Genomic DNA, 19,756 nt, shown 5'->3' with positions numbered 1-19,756 from the left:
CAATACCAACATTTTCAAAATGCTTCAAAAGTCAAACAAAACTTCAACCAGCATCAAAGTTAAACCTTAGATGTTCAGCTGTATTTAAAAAATATCCACCACTCACTTTTTTATTCTGCAGTTAAGGCACGCTTGTACAATTATACCTATGTGGGAATGACTGTCTGGTATTGTTTTCAGATATCGGAGATGCCTAAACCGACGTTCCTAGGCCAAACGTTGGAGGAGCTGAAAATAGGGACATTCCAAAACATCGCAGTGGTGCGCAAAGACACGCCTCTGTACACAGCGCTGGGTATTTTTGTTGAACAGCGAGTGTCTGCGCTCCCTGTGGTGGATGACAAAGGTTGGTGAACTGCTTGAAAAACATTGTTGAATGTCAAAGGGGCTGCAGTGCTAAAGCTGGCACATATTAACATGGTAATATATAAGTCAGGGTCAGGTAAAGTATTGCCTGCTCTATTCTCTACCATTTTAAAGGAGCAGTGTTGTTTTTGGCAGCCCTTTTTTGTCTTAGTGGACGAAAATGCTTATTGGTCTTAGTCATATTTGGGTAATTTGAAAATGTGTTTGTTTTCATCTAATTGTAGTCGACAGTTACTCAAAATGTTTTCGTCTGTAAAATTCAAAAGTTTTAGTTAAAAAAAATAAAGATCTCCAACAATTTTCAATGAATAAAGACAGACGAGCACTTATTGTAGAGCAGGGGTCCCCAAACTAAGGCCCGCCTCCACATTTGGTCCGGCCCCCTGAACAATTTTTTTTTTTTAAAACTTGTGTTATTTCCTGGCTTTTTCTGTGAAGAACCCAGAGAGGATTATTTGGTTATTATCTATTTAATTAATAGTGTTATTAATATAATATGATATAATATAATATAGACGCTACCCACGTGACGTCACAACTCCGCCCTCCTGACTGGTGCCGCCCAGTTGTCCGTCAACACATCGTGTTTACCTGTTACGGCTACGTACATTCCTCCTATTTACGGAGTGTTTTTCTGCTCGTTAACATTAATGATCAAAATGGTGAAGGCGTGTGTGGCGGTCGGTTGCAATAACAGAGAAGATAGACGGAGAGACTTGAAGTTCTACCGGATTCCGACAGACCCGGAGAGGAGAGAGTGAGATGGGCTGCTGCAATTCGACGAGAAAACTGGGCTCCAAACGATTACCACAGATTATGTAGTAGTCATATCTGGTAAGATGCATTTAATATATATTTAGAGGGTTTTGGGCTGACAACCACAATTAAGATCATTGCTAGGCTAATCGCCGACAACATACACGTATGTATGTAGTGAGAGTGCTATCGCTAAACCAGTGCTTCTCAATTATTTTCTGTCACGCCCCCCCAAGGAAGACGTAAATGTTTCGCGCCCCCCCAAACTCTCTGCCGCCACTGTAAATAGTATCATTCGTCTAAAAATTACTAAAATTACTATTATAAATACGCATCTGCCTAACATTGTGTCCTTTTCTTCTAATAAAGAAAAAAAGTAACATAGATCAACTTATAATAAAGTATAACTTTATTAACATTGTTTTGTTTGTAACAGAGAAGACTTGACGTGCATCAATTTGCCTGAATAAAAAAAAAAAAAAAAATCACATCCAAACTAAAAAATACACTCAAGGTACATTTTTGACCATTTGATACAGAAAAATAAAATGTAATAAAATCAGTAAATAATAACAAATTAAAATTGATTAGGAACATTCACTCATGAGGACAATGTGCCAAAAAATTTGACCGAAAAAACAAATCTGAATAAAAGAAAAAAAAAAAGTGTCCTTGGACAGGACAGTTTTTATTTTTGCTGCTCACAGTATTGACCTCCTTTGCAATGGTGTGGAATTATTATTTTGAGCATGCTAACAATGCTCACTGGCTTACTGATATAACACTGACAAAGCAGGACGATTGTTGGCAATATTCGGCACGTTTTCACTGAAAAAAATCAAGCGGCTTAACAATGAGATTGGGGTCTAATGTCTTCAAGTGGCGTCTTAATTGATTTGGCTTCTGGCTGTCTGCTATAATTATTTTTAGACACAGTAAACAGTGGTCTTTCATCATCACCCACTGTATTAAAAGTCAAAGCTAAAAGGCAAACGGCACGAAAAAAGCGCATTCACGGCGGCCGAGGTAGAACCGTAGGTGAGGGCGGTCGTCGTGACGATCCCAAGCCGAAAATGGCACTTCTCGGGCGGCGACGTGAGAACCGGACAAGACAGTGGGTCGCTGCGTGAGTGAGTCCGGTCGGAAAACGGCTTTCAAAAACGGCGGTGGCACACTGCTCTTCATATCTGTTATCTGTGTGTGCTGAGTGCTCTTCCTTAGTTCAAAAATACTGCGCGCACTCTGAAAATGAGAGCGCCACAGCCACCTACTGAGTGGATGTGCAAGTACACTTTATTCCAGTACGGCAAAAAAAAAAAACATGTTCCCCGAGGTCACATGGGCCCCCCCTGGCATCGCTCTGCGCCCCCCCAGGGGGGCGCGCCCCACTATTTGAGAAGTACTGCGCTAAGCCATATAAACATTAAAAGCCCTAGCTCCATTGACAAATGACATGAAATAAATTAGACTTGACAGTGGATGTTAGCAAGAACAAAAGATTTTGAATTGAAAATTTCGTAACTCACCTTTCCAAGCACAAGATAGATTCCTGCCGAATTTTCGTGGACGAGGACCTGTTTCACCCAACCAGCAACGAAGTATTTATAAGCCTCCAAGCTCTTAAAGTTTTTCAAACTTTCGTGAGAATAGGCTGATTTTGTGTGGACAAGATAGTTGTAAATATCAGGGTAGCTAGCAGATGTCAGGCAAATACGGCGAAGACAGAGGGTCGAAAAACATCGATTTAAGCATCAAATATGGATCTGGCGAATGGATAAACTGAAGCTTTTCCACATAACGCCTTTTATGCAACGCATCCAGTGAGTTTACGGCATCCGAAAGCACCGGGTCTTCCATGAAATGCATTATAAATTGCTCGATCAATTGAGACCATTGATAATACAGACACAAAATGACGGACAAGGGGGCGGACCAATACAGCGATCACGTGATTTTGTGACGTCGGTGGGTAGGGTCTATAATATAATTAGGGCTGTCAAACGATTAAAATTTTTAATCAAGTTAATCACAGCTGAAAAATCTTGTATCTTCGTAATTAATCGCAATTAATCGCAATTCAAACCATCTCTAAAATATACCATATTTTTCTGTAAATTATTGTTGGAATGGAAAGGTAAGACGGATATATACATTCAACATACTGTACATAAGTACTGTATTTGTTAATTATAACAATAAATCCACAAGACGGCATTAACATTAACATTCTTTCTGTGAAAGGGATCCACGGATAGAAAGACTTGTAATTCTTAAAAGATAAATGTGAGTAGAAGTTATAGTAATTCTGATAGTTTGTATATTGTGACTAAATATTGCCATCTAGTGTATTTGTTGAGCTAAACTTAATGTTTGAATAGAGTGTTATTTTGCATAGCTATTTTGATTGGGAATGCCAGATCTCTTTGCATTGAGCGCTTTTCTTTTTATGAACATTATTTTATTTTTGAGAGATAGGAATATTATTTTTGTTGTGCTTTCACTAAATGATACTGTAGCGACTTAAATGTTCTTAACTGCCCAAATGCATGATGGGAATTTGAGCAACCATGAGTCACAGTGGTTGCTGCAAATGGTATATCTTCTCTGCGTTGAGTATAATACATGGCGTTTAGAAAAAGATAATCTCCAGTTATTCTTCCTCATGTCGCTTGCCACAATAGTTATAACAGTTGTGGAAGAGATGCCACCGCTTATTCCATTAAATAGCGCGGCTCCAATAAATGCCTGCGTTACCAATTTGTCCTTCCTGGTAATTGGCGGTGCTATGGACCGGCGATTCATGTTGGCTCGTTGTCGTCGGTTGGCTCGGTTCGTCCGATTTCCTCCTGAGGAAGACGGCGGCGTACATATAAACACAGAGAGGTGTTGGATGGCTTTTTGTGGGTACTTTTATGAACAAAACAAAAGCATGTGGGGGACGTAGCACTTGAGCCTGCGCTAACTGTGCACTTTCTCTACTCACTCGCTCCCTCTCTCGCTCGACCACTTTCTTCCTCACTGCTCAATCTGACAATGCCGGTCACATTGAAAATAACAGCGGCCCCCTTGGCGGGTGCCAGTAACACCTACGTCCACTCCACTTGCTTGTCTCTGCCCTTAGCTCTCAATATACAGTGCCTTGCAAAAGTATTCGGCCCCCTTGAATCTTGCAACCTTTCGCCACATTTCAGGCTTCAAAAATAAAGATATGAAATTTATTTTTTTTGTCAAGAATCAACAACAAGTGGGACACAATCGTGAAGTGGAACAACATTTATTGGATAATTTAAACTTTTTTAACAAATGAAAAACTGAAAAGTGGGGCATGCAATATTATTCGGCCCCTTTACTTTCAGTGCAGCAAACTCACTCCAGAAGTTCAGTGAGGATCTCTGAATGATCCAATGTTGTCCTAAATGACCGATGATGATAAATAGAATCCACCTGTGTGTAATCAAGTCTCCGTATAAATGCACCAGCTCTGTGATAGTCTCAGGGTTCTGTTTAAAGTGCAGAGAGCATTATGAAAACCAAGGAACACACCAGGCAGGTCCGAGATACTGTTGTGGAGAGGTTTAAAGCCGGATTTGGATACAAAAAGATTTCCCAAGCTTTAAACATCTCAAGGAGCACTGTGCAAGCCATCATATTGAAATGGAAGGAGCATCAGACCACTGCAAATCTACCAAGACCCGGCCGTCCTTCCAAACTTTCTTCTGAAACAAGGAGAAAACTGATCAGAGATGCAGCCAAGAGGCCCATGATCACTCTGGATGAACTGCAGAGATCTACAGCTGAGGTGGGAGAGTCTGTCCATAGGACAACAATCAGTCGTACACTGCACAAATCTGGCCTTTATGGAAGAGTGGCAAGAAGAAAGCCATTTCTCAAAGATATCCATAAAAAGTCTCGTTTAAAGTTTGCCACAAGCCACCTGGGAGACACACCAAACATGTGGAAGAAGGTGCTCTGGTCAGATGAAACCAAAATTGAACTTTTTGGCCACAATGCAAAACGATATGTTTGGCGTAAAAGCAACACAGCTCATCACCCTGAACACACCAGCCCCACTGTCAAACCTGGTGGTGGCAGCATCATGGTTTGGGCCTGCTTTTCTTCAGCAGGGACAGGGAAGATGGTTAAAATTGACGGGAAGATGGATGCAGCCAAATACAGGAACATTCTGGAAGAAAACCTGTTGGTATCTGCACAAGACCTGAGACTGGGACGGAGATTTATCGTCCAACAGGACAATGATCCAAAACATAAAGCCAAATCTACAATGGAATGGTTCAAAAATAAACGTATCCAGGTGTTAGAATGGCCAAGTCAAAGTCCAGACCTGAATCCAATCGAGAATCTGTGGAAAGAGCTGAAGACTGCTGTTCACAACCACTCTCCATCCAACCTCACTGAGCTCGAGCTGTTTTGCAAGGAAAAATGGGCAAGAATGTCAGTCTCTCGATGTGCAATACTGATAGAAACATACCCCAAGCGACTTGCAGCTGTAATTGAAGCAAAAGGTGGCGCTACAAAGTATTAACGCAAGGGGGCCGAATAATATTGCACGCCCCACTTTTCAGGTTTTTATTTGTTAAAAAAGTTTAAAATATCCAATAAATTTTGTTCCACTTCACGATTGTGTCCCACTTGTTGTTGACTGTTGACAAAAAATTAAAATTTTATATCTTTATGTTTGAAGCCTGAAATGTGGCGAAAGGTTGCAAGGTTCAAGGGGGCCGAATACTTTTGCAAGGCACTGTACTTCAAACGGCGCCATTGTAGTCTGTTCGCGGCAATGCTTGAGTGGGTCGTTCCGCGCATTCGTTAGTTGCGTGAAATATTTTAACGTGATTAATTAAAAAAATTAATTACCGCCTGTTAACACGTTAATTTTGACAGCCCTAAATATAATATAATATAATATAATATGATATGATATAATATAATATAATATAATATAATATAATATAATATAATATAATATAATATAATATAATATATGGTGGCACGGTGGCTGAGTGGTTAGCACGTCTGCCTCACAGTTCTGAGATCAAGGGTTCAATCCCAGGCTTCGGCCTTCCTGTGTTGAGTTTGCATGTTCTCCCCGTGCCTGCGTGGGTTTCCTCCGGGAACTCCGGTTTCCTCCCACATCCCAAAAACATGCATGGTAGGTATGAGTGTGTGCGTGAATGGTTGTATGTCTCCTTGTGCCCTGCGATTGGCTGGCAACCAGTTCAGGGTGTCCCCTGCCTACTGCCCGTAGTTAGCTGGGATAGGTTCCAGCACCTCCGCGACCCTCGTGAGGAAAAGCGGCATGGAAAATGAATAAATGAATGAATGAATAATATAATATAATAATTATTTACTTTTGTTCCGTGAAGAATCCAGAAAGGGTTATTTGATTGTGGCTTTCTGAAAAACAATAAATTTTTACATTTAGGCACTCCTGCAATCGTCACACTTTTTCTGTTACAAACTGACCCCGTCCCCTCATCAGAGAAGAGAAAAGTTATGTGGCCTTCACAGGAAAAAATTTGGGGACCCCTGTTGTAGAGTATACAAGGACAACGCCAACTTTGTGATGATAATACACACTCAGCAGGAAAAACGGTACATTAATTTTAATTAAATCCACCTTGAAGCCACAAAAAGTTGTCCGAGCGTTTAAGAGGATGCTCGCCATGCTAAAGTTGATGCTAATGCTAACGCAAATGCTGTAATAACATGATCATGAGTTACATTTAGTGTGTGATGATCACTTAGCACATACTTCTAAGGATAAAGCAACATTGCATATTCTCTTGCCAAGATAAGAAAACAAGTCTTATCATATGTTTGCAAACAAGCAAGATGGAGCGCAGCCTAGCTTGAAACACATGCTAAACTTCAGTGAGGAGAGTAAGGGAGAGGGGCAGCACATCTCACATGAGTGACACAACCCAAACAGTGCTACAATGCAAGCTGACGCACGCCATGTACTACATGAAAATGTCATGCATTATGAACAAATGTCAGACACTACAAGTAGTCCCTAGGTCACGAATGAGTTCCGGTCCTATGAGGACGTAACCCAAATTTCCGCGCAAGTCTGAATTAACCCTATAAGTACACCTAAATAACCTCTAAATCTCAAAATAACTATCCCAAAACCATGTATTGTACATCATATTAATAAAATTAGGTAAAAAAAAAAAAAAAGTTATGTGACTGGTAACAAAATGACGGGCGAGATACTGTTACGCAACTACGGGGACTACCTGTATGTCGCGCCTCATTGTCTCGTTAGATGAAAACTGGCATTCGTGTCGTTATGTTGTAGTCTCCCAAGCCACGTTTTTAGCTCGTCATCGTCATATGACCGTCATGAAAAAAATGGTTTGACAACGAAATATTGTTACTGCCCTTGTTGACGAAAACAACAAGGTATAGGAGTGGTTCACAAATTCAATACAAGATATTATTTTAATGAATCATTAAAGTTTTTTTTTTCTTCTTTTTTCATATTCAAGCACCATGTCTGTTCAAACTGCATGATGGTTGAAGGAATCTGGCTTTTCAGCTAGATTGCCGGTATCACGCCAGCCGAATCGCCTGAACCGCGCTAGCGCAATTCCAACAACCAGGACCGGCGGTTCCCAACAACCCGGCCAAAAGGCCAAACTCCGCGCGTTCACTTTAGTTTTAACCCTTTCTACTGACTCCATTCTAAAAGATGAAAAAAGGCTTCGAAACACAAGTTGACAATGTATTCCAAGTCAAGAGCAATCAGACAGCAAGGCAAAACAGCAAATAGACCCAGATGAGGAGGAAAGCTGGGTCCAATATCCCCATATCACAAGTCAACAAAAGATTCCAGAGAAAAATGACAACGATTAGTTAAACATTCAGTCTTTTAAAGGCTCTGGTGAGGTGGGCTTTGGTCAGAAAGAAGGGTGTGTTTGGGCATTGTTTGGGATGATTGTCTGTTGTGGATTGGACAGGAGAATTCGGGTGCTACTGTTGTCAGAGCAACGAGGGTTAAGGATTTTGCCATCCTCAGCGCCACGTGACTGCTGAGTGTTCAATTCTCAGTCGCGGGTTCTTGTTGTAAGGCATTCCTTGTGGCAGAACAGGATGTCCCCCCATTTGTTCTGGACTGTCCAGAAGAGATGATTGCGGGCTTTGGTGGAGCAGACGTGGGCTTTTAGATGTCGTGCTTATCACCTGCTTGTCAGCGTCAATCTCGCTGAGTCCGCTGCATGACGCACGCGTTGGGCTTCCGTGGTCAGATGGCATCCTGTATCTCTTATTCCCTTATCTGCTTATTGTCTTGGCGCTGCAATTTCCAATCATTCCAAGTCCATAATATCAAGTATATTCTGCTTGTTTTTCTTGAACTATGATATAAATGCTATTAATTTTATATTGCGTGTGTTAGAGTAATACAAACAGTCAAACATAAATATGGGAAAGCATACTATTCCCTTAATGGTATAGTAGCTTATATATTTTGCAGGTTTTATGGGAGAAAAGAGAACCACTGATTTAGATGAGTCTAGTAATATGTTATAATTATTAAAATATTTTTCATTAAGGTAAAAAACATTTAACATGCTGTTACAATAAAACATGATTTACTGACACCTCTTCTTTTGCAGGTCGAGTGGTAGACATTTACTCCAAGTTTGATGTCATTGTAAGTTCACAGTGGTCCATGTTTTTTAGTTTTTCTGATCAAACATATCATCACTTTTTGTCATTGATTTATAATGATTACAGTTTTCAAAACGGTGTTGTTGGGGCTTGGGATGAAACCGTTACACAAATATCCACAAATAATGGGTGATAATTCTTGGTCTGTTCAGTAGAATTTAGCCATTTTATGAAAAGTGCACAATAATTCTCCCGAACAATGTTAATCTGTCCCATATAAATCGGTAATTTAATATACTTTGCACTGCACTTTGGCATAATGCTCTTAATTTTGAGAATTATAAAGCATTGTTGAGATTCCTTTAATTTTGCAAATAGCGGAGGGCTTAGGGACCTCTGATATAAATTGTAGAAATCCCCATTTAACGTATTAGTTGTTGTTGATGGAAGTGAATGAACAATTCTTGTCCTCCTCCTCACTCTGTTTTACTATCAAATTATTTTATTTCACGTTAGTGTGATCGAGAGTATTTAGAGTGATGATGATAGACTTTTGCTCATTTAAGAACTTGGCAGCAGAGAAGACCTACAACAATCTGGACTTGACTGTGACCAAAGCCTTGCAGCACCGCTCTCAGTACTTTGAAGGGGTGTTGACCTGCAATCGCCATGAGACCTTGGAGGCCATCATCAACAGATTGGTGGAGGCTGAGGTGAGATCACCAGGGATTGCCACGATGTTTACAAAACAATCCACGTTGTAGCAAACGGGCGTAACCTAGAAATAACTTTTTTCCTAATGTCTGAGTTAACGTGGCGCCATGCAAGTAGAGAATCATCATGTTCTTGTTACCAAGGTACACAGATTGGTGGTTGTAGACGAGCAGGATGTGGTGAAGGGTATCGTCTCCCTCTCAGATATCCTCCAGGCGCTCGTGCTCACTGATCGGGATGAGGGTAAGTGAAATGTTTTCGCCGCACAGTAAGCTGTGATGACCTCAAAGATAATGGTTTGATTTTTCTGCCTGTAGGCACAGCATGAGCTGGTTATATTCACGCAAGAGTTGAGGCCAGGGCAAAGGGAGAAAGCGGTGACATTGAGGGAAGAGGTGCGTGTGTATGGGGCAGCTTATGTCTGCGAAATGAATGAATGAATGAATGATCGTCACCCCATATTTCCTTTTCCCATTACTTATTCTGGGGGTTTTATGAAGTGAGCAATAAAATTTTGAGGTAACACAGAAAAGCAGCACAATTCTTGTCGGTGGAGCCAAGTTTTGCATCACCAGGTAGCCAAGAGATGGAATGACACAAGGATGCTCATTTAAAAAAAAAAAATCAGCTGTCAGTTTCTTTTTGGTCAGGCAATCAACTATTCTAAAGGCATTACACTACTTCATGTTGTATGTTGATGTGTTAATTTATTTTAATTGGCATCAAAGGTGACATTTTTTCCCCTCTTCCCTGTTCATACAAATACACTGACATCATAACTAGTCAATTTGGCCTGACCCCAAAAGTTTTATGTATTAAGTATGAATTGAACTACGTAAAAGGCAGGGTTTGTGATGTGTTAAGTAAAAAATGAACCTTACAATCTGTCATTTTAACTACTAACTGTGCATCCGGCTTCAGGATGATTGTGACAAACTCTACCATGTATAGTGTTGTCAGTTTTTAACTTTTTACATCTAAATTCCAAGACTACATATTGTTTTGTTACGCATACTACTGTAATATTAAAAAGGGATATATATTACTCTTGACAGCGCTCTGAAATTAGGTTCTTTGGGAAGAAGTCTAACACTTTAATAGAAATGGTCGAACCAAGCCTTTTTATCTTTGGCATTTCTCATTTTTGTCACATTTAACAAAGACAGATCATTTATTTATGTTGTATTTGATATGTTTAGCATTGTTTTTCCTTCTGGGGATGAGCAAAGAATGGGTTACATTTAATTTTTTGAAAGTGTGTGGAAATGCAGTTTTTGTATTTTAACTGCTGTCAAATGTGAAGAGCAATAAATGTTCTTTGAGACGTTTTTTGTTGTATTTACTTGTATATGAGGTTCCGTGTGGTGAAGAAACAGACATCACAAGAGAAACCATTTTGGCTCAAATGATTGCTCTATCAAGGGGGCAAAGCATATTTACATTAAATATAAGGCAACTACAATGGGACACAACCTTATTGCCTTAGAAGCTCAAATATATCACTCGCAAGCCTTTACAGTGCATGTGACAGATACAGATACATTGTGTAGAGTAGTCAGTTTTAGCATTTCTTTTCACACATGACCATGAGTGCCGAGTGGAGTAATATAAAAAATAGGTTACAGATGAGTATGGGGGCATGCAGCGAGGTCAGTAGTAATACAGTGTTTTTTGGGGTTGTTCCTTAGCAGACGAATATAAATACGACAATACATATTACAGCAAAAGACAAAAGTGCATCTGTTCCCTGAAACAAAACCATTTCTGAGAATTACTGTTTCGATAGGAGCATTCCACATAAATGTGCTCATAAAATAAAAGCATAAACACTGATTTGTTTTATCTATACTTCTTGCGAACCTGTGGCATGTAACTGTAACAATTTCAGTGGCTGTGAATAGCATTTGACAAGACCTGACATGTAACTGTTACAAACTATAGAGATTTATAATTTGTACCCGCCCCCTCATATGGGTCTTGGGGTAATTTTGAGGAAATATTTAAATGGTCCCTGATAGGAAAAAGCTTCCCCAATCCTGAATTACACAGTCAACATGTTTGAACCAGTTTTATCCTATGAGATGAAGTGACATTTAAAACAAAGTAATGACGTAAAACTTGGATTTGTGTGCATGTTCTCTGTGTGAGAAACATTGACTATTATGGCAGTGCAATGTCATCAATGTGTGTTGTCGTGGGCAGTGCATACACTTCAACAGTCCACTCTTGAAGACCTGAAGAAACTTGTCACTGGTAAGCATCAGTGCCGCAGTGGAACCAGTTTTTGTACTGGACAGATTATTTGACTGTGGACATCACTGTGAATCCACCTATCGCCTTCAATGATTCCTTGGAAAAATGTGTTTTAATTGTTATACATTCGCTGTCATCGACTGCTAAGAAAACCCCGGGATACTTCTTTTCAGAGGGGAAACCAGACAGGTTCTGGGTAGACGAGGTAGGGTTTGTCAGGAATCAAGTGCTTCGAAATACCCGCAAAGCTACTGACTTTGCAGTCCTTGCTAAGAAAGTGTCACATATTAGTGCGTCATGGGGTGACGCTTGGCTGCTCTCAGATCAGACTTTTATGTCCTCTTTGACACCAAGCTGGGCCAAACTCTTTTTGATCCGCAGGGCAGTCAAGCGGGCGGCACCATTGGCGTACCAACACTCCCTCATTATTTTGCCCATCACCCGCAACGCCTGGAACAGAAGGAAAAGCAGATTTGATTAATAAAGAACTTGATACATTTAAATTAAACCTTAAATACATTATAAAGTACGCAATCCCCCCACCAAAAATCACTGATTTAACAGTACTAGTGTCAGGCATGCAATCTTGCCACCTTTCGGCGAGATTTCGCCGTTTTGAAATCAAAATGGGTCATTCTTCTGAATCACGTAGATGATGATACGAGGAGAAAAAAATGGGGGGGGGGGGCATGTCAACGAGCGAGTGAAACCGGTAACTTCAAAACCATAGTCCATGCTCAAAACTACTCTAGTCATATGACCTAGAAGACCTATCACCGCCACTCTCTTTTCGTGACAACAAATAACTGACAAGAGTGAGAGACAGGAGCACAGTTATCACCAATCAGCAATGAGGAGGCCGAACCCCTCTCCAACCCAGCTTCTCGTCCGGTGTTCTGCCAAAATCTGCTACATCGGCGAAACGTTCTACATTAGTGGAATTTGACACCCAAAGTACTACCGTGCGCTCTAAACTTGTTTTGTTTAGTACGTTATTCCTGTATGCATCTAAAAAAATGCCTGCAGAAAACACCTAAATGTAGTTATATCAAATAAGGATGGTTTAAATACTCTACGTGACTAATGTGGTCAACTGCTTCAAAGCCAACACAAAAAACACAATGGTTAAAGCAAGGTATGAGAGGGTAATACATGCAAAAAGTATCTTTGAGGCAGTGACAAGGTTCTAAATAAAAACAAAAATAGTGAGTACTCGCCGCTTCTAACCCATGCGTATGGATACATGCGCAAGCGCGCTGAGCATTGTGTAGGACGTTTCGCCGCGTCGTAAGGAATGGCCGAACGGAACCGTTTGAAATTGCGGCAAGGTAAGGGATTAATGTCAAAAATTGTTGTCTTCATAAATCATTCAATCGTGTCGTTCGATCAATTCCTGCGCTTGTAATGGTGTCTATAACACAAGTATTCGCCTAATTTCTTGATAAATGACTTCAGATAGTCCTCGATATTTCACCGCCTCGTAGAACGCAGTTACTCGAGGTAGCTCTAACTGCGGAGGGGCTAACTAGCGCCTTTCACACAGGGCTTTGCTAGTAAAGTTAGCGAACGTCAGTTGGGATCGGAATTGTCACAAGTTGGCGTTGTGAAGAGTTATTTAAGGCCCCTTTGTAAAGCGCTTGTTAACGATAAAAATAAATTAAAATCATGAGCAATAAGGTAACTAGAGTGATGAACTAGTGCCTTCCATAGTCATGTTCAGGGCTTTGTTAGTAAAGTTCTGAATGGTCACCAGTTATTTCTGACAACGAGTTATTTAAGGCCCCTCTATACTCTCCGATAATTACAGAAAGGGAAGAGTTTTAGCCTTGTTGTGGAGGTAGTTTCATTTGTTTAGCCATTGAGAGTTTATCAAACCGGAGAGCTTCGCTACATGTCGCATTTGAAAGTACCCCCATTCCTGCGCTGTTTGTACACACCCCTGTTCATAAAACAGCCTACAGGTGTACTTCTGTTTATCCAGTATGATGCCCTATGAATCGAAGTTAAGGACCATGGGACTAATTGCTTTGGTTGAATGTAAATAAAGTTATGATCACCACAGTTAATGATTTTGAAGACTTGTAATTTTTCTATTCTACCTATCTATCTAACACATAATAGTTCAGTTAATGGAATTTATACAGTACATGTAAATTCATTTTATGCTGTACATCTGTTCTCTGCTTAATGCAAATGGGACATACTGTATATTTTATCATTTAGATTTTGTATAATTTGCTACTTAATGCGTTTTATTTGTTCTGATTTCAGGATTAGAGATTTAGACTTGTATATGTTAAATTATTATGTACTGTGTTTAATTCGAGATGTCTCAGGTTGCACTATGAAATGCACTTTTCCGCGCATGCCGTGTGTCCATGTTACTTTGTCACCTTTTTCACCCCTAACCAGTTTGCATGCCTGGAGTGTACATGCTAAATTATGATCTGTAAAAAAAATTTTGCTGTCTCCAATTTGATTTATAAGAAATCACTGCGACCTAAAAAAACAACCGTCAGAAGTTGTGACTTATGATGAAGTTCCAATCATTTATCACACATGGACAAGCAATTTCAGATACCTATGTTAAATGTTGATCATTTACTATTATTAAGGATAATGTCCATTTATTAACTGTTCACATCACGACAGGTGCGACTTACAGTAGTGTGTTTGCAGTAAGCAATTTCTCAACAGGTTTAATTTGAAAAAGAAAAATAAGTACAGCATTTTTCACAAAATATTTGAGTTCTTGCAAAAAAAAAAAAAAAAAAAATGTTTAGACATGGCAAAGGTTCTTGTGTGCAGGATTTCTCATTTAGTGACTGAGATGGTTTGCCAAGGTATTTTTTAAATGAACGACAGCTGCTGACAACACAGTAAAAATAACTGCAATGCATTGTATTGTAACATCCTTGCGGGAGTAAACAAGAACAGTCCAGTGAGGCCGAATGAACCTCTGCTTAAAATCCAACACTTTACTAGTAGTGCAAGCTAATCTGAAAGTGAGTAGGGCCAAACTCGGAACATTTACTGTCTATTTGTAGTTTGTAAAAATGTCATACATTTGTGCAACACTGTCATTCTACTAGTGTAGGGTAGGGTGATATACAGTCATGTGAAAAACTTAGGACATCCCATTAAATATTCAGTTCTTTATTAAGAAATGTTCACATATCAATGTCTGATCTTATCTCTGGAAAAGAAAGTGATTTTATTGCAGGTAAACAACAAAAATTAACATTGTTTTACTCATTAAACCAAATATATCAACAAAAATGCCTGTTCTAACTGAGGAAAAAGTTGGGACACCCTACCACCTAATAACTAGTGTTACCCCCTTTGGCTGAAATAACTTCAGTGAGACACTTTTTGTGGCCATCTACCAGTCTTTGACATCGGTCTGAAGAAAGTTTGCTCCGCTCCTCAACGCAGAATACTTTCAACAGTGACTGACTGTTGACGTGAGAGAAACCAGCGAGCTGTCTAAGGCCTTCAGAAAGAGGATTGTAGACGCTTGTGAGTCTGGTAAGGGATTTCAAAAGATCTCAAAAGAATATAAAATCAGCCATTGCACTGTCCGGAAAATAGTCTACAAGTGGAGGACATTCAAAACAACTGCCAAAATGCCCAGGACTGGCCGTCCATACAAGTTCACCCAAGAGCAGACCGCAAAATGCTAAAAGAAGTCTCCAAAAACCCTAAAATGTCATCACGAGACCTACAGCCGGCTCTTGCTACTGTTGATGTGAAAATGCATGCCTCTACAATCAGAAAGAGACTACACAAAACTACAAAACTGAAGTTTGCCAGACTGAATGTAGACAAAGATCAGGACTTCTGGAATAATGTTCTTTGGACAGATGAATCTAAAATTGAATTATTTGGACACCAGAATGGAGGACATATTTGGCGTAAACCCAATACAGCATTTCAGGATAAGTACCTCATACCAACTGTGAAGCATGGAGGTGGAAGTGTCGTGGTTTGGGGATGCTTTGTTACAGCAGGACCTGGCCAGTTCACCATCATAGAATCCACCACGAATTATATTGTGTATCAGAGGGTGCTTGGGGAACATGTGAGATCATCTGTGAAAAAAATTAAGCTGAGGCAAACCTGGACCCTGCAACATGACATTGGCCCAAAACATACCAGTAATTCCACCTATGACTAGGCATGTGCCGGTATGAGATTTTGACGGTACGATAACCGTGAGCAAAAATACCGCGGTTTCACGGTATCACGGTATTGCAATTATAGCTCCAAAATTTTGAGATGTATGGGTTTAAAAAAAAAAACAAAAAAAAACAAACTTTTTTTCCATTGAACAGGTTTTTTTTTCAGAACATATTTGCAAATTGGAACATGAATATAATGTGAAAATAAATAAATTAACAAAGAATAACAAATATTTGATATAAAATTAAAATAAATAGAACCTAGACTATACCCACAGCCAGAGCTCAAGTTGCTCAATAATAGAGCAAGAACAAAATAATTGCTATAAAGTAAGACCACTTCTAAATAAAATAAAAAATATATATTGTATGACTTTTTTTGAGGGGGAGAAGCTGAAGTTTCGCCATTTTCAGCCACTGTGTCAACTCTCTTCTACATGATGTCATGCCTTTGTGTTTAAAAGAACAAAGAATTCATAAGTTAATAAGTTAGTTAAAAATGTATAAGTTAGTTTTATAAGTTAGTTAAAATGTAAATATTGTTGAGGTTTCAAGGTTTCATCTAAAACAAAAAGTGAGGAGTGAGACCTCCTTTCGCAATTAGCGATCTTTGACGTGATCCTTTTTTTTCTCCCCCCTTCATTCAAGCTTGTTTCTCACTCAGCGGCTGTGAGACATAAAACGTCGACCAAGCTGCTCTCCCAGCTTAGCCTAGGCTAACATTCGTCTTTGTAAGTTTTAGTTAGTTTGTATATTGAATTTGAAAGGAAAATGTATGTTTTGTTTTTGGCGACCTTTTTCATGGTGCTACTGCTATCCTGTTGAACCTACTCACATGTGGAAAAATACAATTGTATAACGTTTTAAATGTATTCATTTGTATATTTCACCACGATTTGAGAGCTCAATAAATTGAAGAAAAGTACGCCTTGTGTTTGGAGGATTTGTTTTTGTGTTTGCTGGCTGTTTAGTGACACTCACGGCAACAAACGGGAAGGGGTGAGCGGTGCCGCACCAAGCCACTTCGGCTGCATTTTGGCACATGAAAAATGGCGAATACCGTACTAAGGTATGACGGAAAATTTTAGTGGTTTTGAAACCGCGACGTTTTCACACCACGGTAAACCGTGAAACCGGTAACCGGCACATGTCTACCTATGACTGGCTGAAAAGGAAGAAATGGAAAGTCCTGGAATGGCCGAGTCAAAGCCCAGATCTTAATCCCAATGAGATGCTGTGGGGTGACTTGAAATGGGCTGTACATGCAAGAAATTCCTCAAACGTCTCACTGTTGAAAGTAGGGCTGCAGCTATCGAATATTTTAGTAATCGAGTAATCGACTGAAAATTCTATCGATTAATCGAGTAATCGGATAAAACATTTTTTTAAAGGTAAAGAGTAATTATAAATATATATGAGAAAAAGACATTTAATCCAATATTGAACCATTTTCAGTCAATCAATGTCTTTATTTTTGATGTACATTGTTGAAAACAGCCAACAATTGCATCTCAGATGTGACTAGAAAAAAATCACTGCTTTCACTCAAAAAACTTCTAGATCTTATTAAAAAAAAAAAAAAACATATTTCTTACCTAAAAATATAATTACGCTTGATAAAACACATCACTTGAAAGCTTCGTGTTTTCCCCACGTGTTTCAATTGATTTTTCATTTTTGTCAAGCTATTCTTAAGTTTTTAAGTTAGTCTAAACTGTAAGTACTGATAGGATTTTGGGTTTTTGCAGTGTTCAAAATAAATATATAAAACCTGCTGTATTGGAGATCGTTAGGGACCAGTGCTACTTGGTGTTTTATTCAGCAATGACTACTGAGCTAAAACAGTAAGCTTTATTATGTTTTAATTTTACACCCTCATCACTCTACAGTGCTGTGTTTTTACAGATTAAATAAAGCCTGTATGTAAGACACGTTAGCCACGCATCGACAGTGGTCATAATCAATAGAAACCTAGCCCTCCGAAGGGCTAACGTTACATGAGCGAGTGACAATAACTTTATATTTATTAGTGCTCAGAAGTCTACTGCTTAAAGATGGCGGCTGTTTACTAACGCTGCCCAGATGTGGCCTAGTCTGTCATTTCGCATCTAGTTCTAAATGCATGCTATATCTATGAGACGCCTCGGCCATTACCTGCTACCACACTACCATCATGCGGGCGTAGTTTTTAGCGGCTGTCGGCTGAAGTAAGTTTTTTTTTATTTTTATTTTTTTATTGCTTCTTCCTCTGCGCTCGTGACGTCAGCACGTTATCCCGCATTAAAAGTAGTCCAGGCAAAACGTGATGCTTAGAGCTGGCAAAATTAAACGATTCCTCGAGGTGAACAAAATTACTCGGATCAGTTTTTCAACTCGAGTTGCTCGAGTATTCGTTTCAGCTCTAGTTGAAAGTATTCTTCAGTATTTCTTCAGTCCGATGTCAAAGACTGGTAGATGGCTACAAAAAGCGTCTCACTGAAGTTATTTCAGCCAGAAGGCGTAACAGCTATTAAGTGGTAGGGTGTCCTAACTTTTTCCTCAGTTAGAATATGCATTTTTGTTGATATATTTAGTTTAATGAGTAAAACAATATTATTTTTTGTTGTTTACCTACAATTAAATCACTTTCTTTTCCAGTGATAAGGAAAAACATCATCACAAAATAATATGTGAATATTTCTTAATAAAGAACTGAATATTTAATGGGGTGTCCTAATTTTTTCACATGACTGTAGAAGTCGCCATATGTGATTGTGGCTGTCATTAATTTTGGAAGACAAACATTCCAAAAAGCTTTTGTGATTACCTCATAGCTCTGCCACCAGTTTGAGATGTTGGGTCGTGTCTTTTGGTCACACACCACCTTTTTCATGTCTTCCACTGAAGGGTCAGAGGGCACCAGATCGTAGTAGGGCAGCTGATATTCTTCATGGATACCTGGTTAGCATAAGACAAGATATGAGTTGAGAATGGCACTGTGATCTCAGAGGTCCAGTAACTTGAGAAAACACATCCTGTATGACCTCCACTGTTACAGCGCCGTGCAATCTCCCAGTAGACAAGCCCCAAAGCGTAAATGTCAGCACATTTGAACGAGTCAAAGTGCCTCATGTTGATCGTGCCGTCCAGGACTTCTGGAGCCATGTACCTGTGATTAAAAAAAACATATTTTTTTTTTTTTACCAATGCCTTGAAGTCCCTAATCGAAGAATTTTCCCTGGTCAACCCACCTCTTGGTTCCCACTCTTTGGTTTGGAGCGATGTCAATAGTGTCGCTTACGGAGTCGTGACGGACAGCTAAACCCAGATCAGCAATGGCACAAGTGCAGTTTTTTTTCACAAGGATGTTTTTAGACTTCAGATCTCTGTGGGCGATGCCTGGCTTTCCTACAAAGTAGATATACGAATACGACAGTTTTATTCACTAATAAAGTGTTGCAGACTTCAACACTTCTCAATAGAGTTATATTCATCACCATTTACCTATTACGCAACACATTTGGCTTTGTTGGTTTTTGTAGCCTTTTTATGTTCGTATAAATACTTCACTGTGTCAAACAGCGGTTCTTGTGATACAAGTTCAATTCGCTGTGACCACGCTTTGTAGCTCATATTCCTTTTCTATTCAAATGACTTGTAAAGCTTTGCTTTTGTAATGTGCTAAATTTTGCTTTAAAACTAACAACAGCCTAAGATGTCCTACATTTTTGAAGCCCTAGATCACTGGTGTCAAACTGACTCCATAAAGGGCAAAGTGGGTGCAGGTTTTCTTTCCAACCAATGAAGAGGACACCTTTTGACCAATCTGATCTCTTAGATGGGTAATCAGTTAAACTTTGTCAGGTGCTGCT

At 39.5% G+C, this 19,756-nt stretch overlaps 2 protein-coding genes across 2 annotated transcripts in view; one reads left to right on the top strand and one right to left on the bottom strand.

Moving 5' to 3' along the window:
- prkag1 (protein kinase, AMP-activated, gamma 1 non-catalytic subunit) overlaps nucleotides 1-12,367 on the top strand; it is a 27,185-nt gene extending 14,818 nt beyond the window's left edge. Inside the window, exons 9-13 of the mRNA XM_057845336.1 lie at nucleotides 181-346; nucleotides 8,763-8,800; nucleotides 9,324-9,470; nucleotides 9,615-9,714; nucleotides 9,789-12,367. Of these exons, the coding sequence (XP_057701319.1) occupies nucleotides 181-346; nucleotides 8,763-8,800; nucleotides 9,324-9,470; nucleotides 9,615-9,714; nucleotides 9,789-9,799 (462 nt within the window). The 3' untranslated portion in view covers nucleotides 9,800-12,367. The remainder of the gene's footprint in view (nucleotides 1-180; nucleotides 347-8,762; nucleotides 8,801-9,323; nucleotides 9,471-9,614; nucleotides 9,715-9,788) is intronic.
- LOC130921442 (activin receptor type-1B-like) overlaps nucleotides 10,178-19,756 on the bottom strand; it is a 23,412-nt gene continuing 13,833 nt past the window's right edge. Inside the window, exons 6-9 of the mRNA XM_057845334.1 lie at nucleotides 19,136-19,292; nucleotides 18,929-19,053; nucleotides 18,712-18,842; nucleotides 10,178-12,174 (exon numbers count right to left, since the gene is read on the bottom strand). Coding sequence (XP_057701317.1) covers nucleotides 12,049-12,174; nucleotides 18,712-18,842; nucleotides 18,929-19,053; nucleotides 19,136-19,292 — 539 coding nt within the window. The 3' untranslated portion in view covers nucleotides 10,178-12,048. The remainder of the gene's footprint in view (nucleotides 12,175-18,711; nucleotides 18,843-18,928; nucleotides 19,054-19,135; nucleotides 19,293-19,756) is intronic.

Source organism: Corythoichthys intestinalis, chromosome 9, assembly GCF_030265065.1.
Source record: "Corythoichthys intestinalis isolate RoL2023-P3 chromosome 9, ASM3026506v1, whole genome shotgun sequence".
In the NCBI taxonomy this organism is placed as follows: Eukaryota; Metazoa; Chordata; class Actinopteri; order Syngnathiformes; family Syngnathidae; genus Corythoichthys; species Corythoichthys intestinalis.
Note: the sequence above shows the minus strand (reverse complement) of the source record. Positions and strands in the feature narration are given on the sequence as shown.